Raw genomic sequence first — 5,981 nt, forward strand, 5'->3', positions numbered from 1 at the left:
TTTTGAAGCTCGACCCTTCAGACGACAAATACAGAAAAATTGGCTAAAAACATTAATTTCTTCACCCTCAACTGGGAACTTTTCTGCAGGGAGGGGGAGGGGTCGCCCCCCCCCGATATTTTCGAAAGTCATCCCCTCTTTTCGATTGTCTAGCCATAATTTAAACCTACGTCATTTCCGGTTTGGCGGTGGTCGTAACAGCAAATACGTCAGTTTTTTCCCATTCTTTTCCTCCTTTGCGGTACGGGTTCGAGCCTGCCTTCCTACTACCACCTCTAAACACCCAGCACTCATGCTAGTGAGAAATCACTTGTGGCATTTTGTTGATTTACGCTACGCCTCAAAGGAATTATTTTCTGGTACTAAGGTCTCATAATAACCGGACGTATACTACACAACACCCCCCTGAATTGGACATTGAATTAGTGTGAAATAGTAATTTAATTGAGCACAATGATATAATTTCAGATTTAAATAGCAAATCTCGTTAGAAATAAGAATACAATTAACACAAATAAAGTCCCTTCTGGAGATGGATACTGAATCTCGATTAGTAATACATGCCTAATAGATATTTGCTATGTGAAACCGAAACTATGCAATAAATTTTATTTATATTATCCTTTAATGCTAAATTCGGGGTGGACTAGTAACTATTCGATAGTCATGAAAACATTCTCCCAGGCTTAACCGGGATGGAATGGGAGATAGTAAGGTAAGAAAATGTTACAGTCGGCTCTTCAACTGTATGGAACAATGCTACTAATATTTTTTTGTTTTCCCAATAAAAAAAAAAAAAAAAAAAAAAAAGACTGTCTAAATGTGTTTCAAGTGCAAATTTCCCCGACCATCACTAACTTTGCATATTGTAAAACAAATCACATGGAAGAGTGAAAATACACAAAGAAATGTTATCCCTTTTAAATTATAAATTCGAGATATATATTTACTGTTTCATGTTTGTGAATAGAGAGAATTATTTTTTTATTTTTAAAGAATTAGTAACTACAATACAAACATTGACTCTTATCTTGGAGTGGCTTCCGGGCATTCACATATGTAAACTCTTTATAAAATAAAGAAAATCGTTTTCTAAATTCCGATTATATTTGGAATTCCTTAATTATTTAGGTTTACAAGTGTTTATTTCGAAAAGGGAATTGATTTCAGGTTATATTCCAAGGTAAGTGGACACATCCTTAACGAAGTTAATTTTCCGTGTCTCGTGCAGAAACTTCATCTCGTTGGGAACTCGATATCCCCAAATTTAATTAATTTCGTTACATCCAACCCGTCTTAGGGTGGAAGTTGTAAATGTGGACATTACTTGAAGGTGGGGGGGGGGAGGGTGCGACCACGGAAACAGTTTTGCTTGCATACATGATTATCGAACATATCTTACAGTGTATATGTAAGAGGTAATGTTGGAGCAGACTAGATATACAACCTCATCCTCTGAGCTGAGCTCTGAAAGATAGTATGATTTCGACTTCAGACATGTACAAAGGCTCCATTAGTAACAGATATCGATCGCTAGAAATTTGGGTTGAAAAATTTATGCTTCAAGCAAAATTCTGATAAGTTGTATAAATTTAGTTTTGTGTACGAATAATGGAAATATGCACCCTATAATAAAATAAAAAAGACAATAGGAAAATATTAAGATTAGATTTACAGTTTCTTGATGTAACATCTTCCGAAGAACTTCGTTATCTGTATAAAATCTGTAAATCCTTTTTAATTTCGTTTAAATTTGTTTTCCTTTTGTCTATTTTAAAATTTTGAAGTCTTTTTTTATCAAGCACACAATATCCTGTACGTGATTTTGAAATCAGATCACGCCGACATTTATCACTATTATGGGTAACAGTAAATCTGGGATTAAGTGATTTCACAATCTCCCGAAAATGTTAAATTAAATTCAAATTGGTCTCGCCTAAAACATTTACAATAGCCATATTTTAGCTGTTAATGAGAACAGTTAGCTTGCCATGAGTATATTATACTAATACAATAAGCGAAGGTAAGCTAAAGTTTTAGACTTAAAACAAAAATAACCCCCCCCCCAAAAAAACAACACAAAAAATAAAAAAAAAAAAAACCCAAAAAAACTTAAGGAATGGAAATGTCATTTATTGCTTTGTAATGTTTAGTTAGGTATTACCTTTTTGTTAATGGCAAAGTAAAATAAATTTTACAGGGTGGGTTACAGCCACTTATTTGGAATAAAAAATAAGTTGTTCTGCCCCACCCTGTAGAATATTGATAAATTTATATTTGACTAGATGGGTTTAAACTGCGGGTTAATACTTTTACACAAAAAAAAAAAAAAAAAAAAAAAAAAAAAAAAAAAAGCGCGAACACATTGCAAATGTCAGTTCACGATAATATTTGTCCACGCGGTGGAAAACATGCCAGCTCAACATTGCAACGGAAGATAAGTAGAAAATTGGCTTTGGTTTACTTTCGCAGACTCGTAACTCGCGTACGCCTATCGTTTTAGTCCTCCCGTTCATTAAACAAAGTTTATCAAAGCGAAGAATTGCAGTTCCTGGGTCGACTGTTTGATTGGATATTTCTACAGATTCTATGCGAGAAGACTGCTTAATCAACTTACTTTTTTTTTTTTGACAACATCGAAACGCAATGCATGCGAGCCTTTAACATTAAAATTTACATTTGAGAAGTGAAAGAGTAAAATACAAAATATGCAACAGTTAACTAGTAAACAAACTAATTAGAGCAAACGCAGGAGTTTCAGTTTGGAAACTTATTTCTATGTAAAGACAAGAAAAAAATGGCGGCCAAGATTATCGCCCCCCCCACTTAATTAGGAAATTGTGATTTTAAGTTTGATAGAAAATGATTCAGCATTAAATAAACGCCATCAAGATCATTTTAGCTAGTCGATAAAGAAGAATTTGGAAATAATGTTCTGGAAAAGTTTCTCTACAATAAAATTTTTTGTATAAGAATCTATTAATTTAGGACGTTTTAAACCTAACCTAAAAAATTTTTCGGAAAATATCTAAGTGACAAAGAAATGTTGGTTTTAAATAGCAGTTAACCATGTCCTCCCTATACATTTTTCTATAGTGCAACCCCTTAAATGGAATTCAAAATCAATTGGCCTACTCTGAGCGAAGGTCAAGAAACATTCAGCAAAAGCTTAGTATACAATTAAGTTTCTCATTCGAAGAGAAAGGTCCTAGGCGTTTGAGAGATTGGATACATAACCATACATTAGCAGCAAGGTAGATACCTGTAATATAATAATTACTACGTATAGGGCAATAGAAGGAATGTGATGGTCAACGGCCCGTGCCTTTATTGCAGAGGTACAGCTGGTAATGTAGACGTTCCTTAATTCTACGGCAAACTCACCGCAGTTGGCTCTGTAGGTGATACAGCAAGAGTTCGGGACGCGATGTTCCTTCAAGACTGAATACCATTCTCTGTAGCTGTCAACCCCGCAACATCCGACGTTGCGCTGAATGGAGTCCCAGGTCTCATGAGCAGAGGCGTTAGTCAAATACTTGGACTGGGAAGAGCGAAGAGAATCGCCGATCAGATGCAAAAGGCTTTGCTGCGTCAGTGAACACGCGAAACTCACGCCCAGCTCGAGGCCGAGTATAAAGAGCAGCATGAAGCTGATCATGTAAATCAGGTTTTTCCTCCCAGTGTACAGTCCGAGAAGCGTGAAGCTGGTTATGAAGAAGGTAAGGAGGCCAAAACATATGGCGGCGGTAGCAGGAGCACTTACAAAGTTTCTAAGCAAAGGTGAACGGCCGTAGAACGATTGTTCCAACGTCAAGCCGAATGCAAAAAGCAATATAGATGATAGCAAACATATGATGGTCGTTATAACTAGTGCAGACTTGCATTTGTCCACTGTGGGATTCATCTTTGTGTTAATGCGTGTAGTAAACAAAACTGTGACGCTGTCGAACCTGCTTTGGAATCTGTATTTATACACGTCCGTAGCAATATCTTATGTAAATTAGCTTTACACTGAACAAATTAAATAGGAGCTATTATCTCATCTGATATGTAAAATTGAGTCAGTCGGATTCCTGAATTTTGTCACCGAGAGATTCTGTAATAGGAATTATTATATTTTGAACCACCGTTTTTTTTTTTGCTGAATGTTGATTCATGTTGTTAAGAAAAAAATAAATTGAGCGATTCCTTCAATATCAGAAGCAATTTGATTGTACTGTTTTCGTGTAGACGCCATTATTTTTTATAAATGTGTAATCGTCCAATTCAGAGTGCTTCTCTTTGTTTCGAATAGATATATGACCATGTACTATTCTATTCAACTTAATTACATACAATCAAATTACCAGAATACCGCATTTACCTAAAACATAATTATTGGATTTTTTCACACTTGTGGAATCTTTTTTCTAAAAAGATGCATCAGACAATCACGAAAACAGACAATATCCATTGATGCGGTTAGAGATTAGAAAACCCTTGCTTCAACATGAATTTCAATAATGTCGTGTTTCTTTCCCACCTCACAACTATCACCATAATTTTAAGAAAAATAATATCATTTCCAAAAGATGACTCAGCAAATTTTCCCAAATTAATACATAAATAAATTGTCACGATTAGCGATTAGGAAACACTTATTCACAAAATATTCAACAGATTTTTTTCAGAAAAATGATATCAGTCTTGGAAGATGTCTCGGCAGGATTTTGAAGTTAATACATAAATACATTGACAGGGTTAGTGATTAGGCAACCCTTGCTTCAATATAAAATTACGCATTACTGTGTTTCATTTTCTTTCTCCACTACCGACGCTAAAATTTTTGGACAAAAGATGTAATTTTCGGAAGATTACTAAGCTGGTTTTAAAAATAAATACATAAATACAATGAGAACTTAGTGATTAGGCAACTCTTGCCTCACTATAAAATTCCACCATTACTGTGTTTTTTTCCTCCCGAATACCGATACTATCAATATTAGTTGAATGATATAATTTCTTGAACAGAACTCAGCAAGTTTTCTAAAGAATTACATAAATGCATTGACACAGATTAGGCATCCTTTACTTCACCCTGATTTTCAGTATTACTGTAGTTCTTCCCTTCTCACCAGCGACAACATATTAACAAGATAAATGATGTAATTTCTGGAATATGATTCCGTAGGTATACTCTAGAATATATGAAATAAGTAATTTTTAGATCCTAAACTGCTTCGGCCATTTCTGAGACTAACTCCATATTCACCCTCTTAAAAATATCTATGAAATAAAGTAATTTTGAGACCATAAACTGCTTCAGCCATCTCTGAGACTGACTTCATATTCCATCTTCTTAAAAATATATATGAAATACAGCAATTTTGAGATCGTAAAGTGCTTCAGCCATTTCTGGAACCTACTACACATCCCTCCCCAACTCTTTAAAATATATTTGAAATAAAAAAATTGAAACCGTAAATGGCTTCTGCCATTTTAGGGACTTACTCCATATACTCCCCGTCTCTATTAAAAAAATTAATTAAATAAAGTAATTTTGAGATCGTAAACTGCTTCAGCCATTTCCGGGACCGACTCCATATTCTTTCCTTCCACTCTTAAAATATATTAAATAAAGTAGTTTTCAGATCGTAAACTGCTTCAGCCACTTCTGGGACTAATTCCAGATTCCCCCCTCTCATTCTTAAAAATATATATGAAATAAAATAATTTTCAGATCGTGAACTGCTTCGACCATTTCCGGGACTGACTCCATATCCCCCTCTTTAAAAATATAATTCTATAAAATGTAATTTTTAGATCTTATACTGCGTCAACCACTTCTGGGACCGACTCGATATACTCACTTCATCTTAAAAATATATATGAAATAAAGTAATTCTGAGATTGTAAACTGCGTCAACCATTTCTAAAACTGAATCCATATACCACCCTCTTAATAATATATATGTAAAAAGTAATAATTAGGCTGTAGACTG

At 34.5% G+C, this 5,981-nt stretch overlaps 1 protein-coding gene across 1 annotated transcript; it reads right to left on the reverse strand.

Annotated features, from left to right (window-relative positions):
- Positions 1-3,208: 3,208 nt before the first annotated feature.
- LOC145247148 (tetraspanin-21-like) lies at positions 3,209-3,904 on the reverse strand. The gene has a single exon (XM_080108790.1). It carries the CDS (start codon positions 3,902-3,904, stop codon positions 3,209-3,211), a length of 696 nt encoding a protein of 231 aa, XP_079964916.1.
- Between the last annotated feature and the right edge of the window lie 2,077 nt (positions 3,905-5,981).

Source organism: Euprymna scolopes, chromosome 25 (genome assembly GCF_053919585.1).
Source record: "Euprymna scolopes isolate OS-2025 chromosome 25, ASM5391958v1, whole genome shotgun sequence".
Classification (NCBI taxonomy): Eukaryota; Metazoa; Mollusca; class Cephalopoda; order Sepiida; family Sepiolidae; genus Euprymna; species Euprymna scolopes.

Excerpts from the sequence above, each read along its gene's own strand:
- LOC145247148 (XM_080108790.1), bottom strand. The coding sequence starts at position 3,904 with ATGAATCCCACAGTGGACAAATGCAAGTCTGCACTAGTTATAACGACC.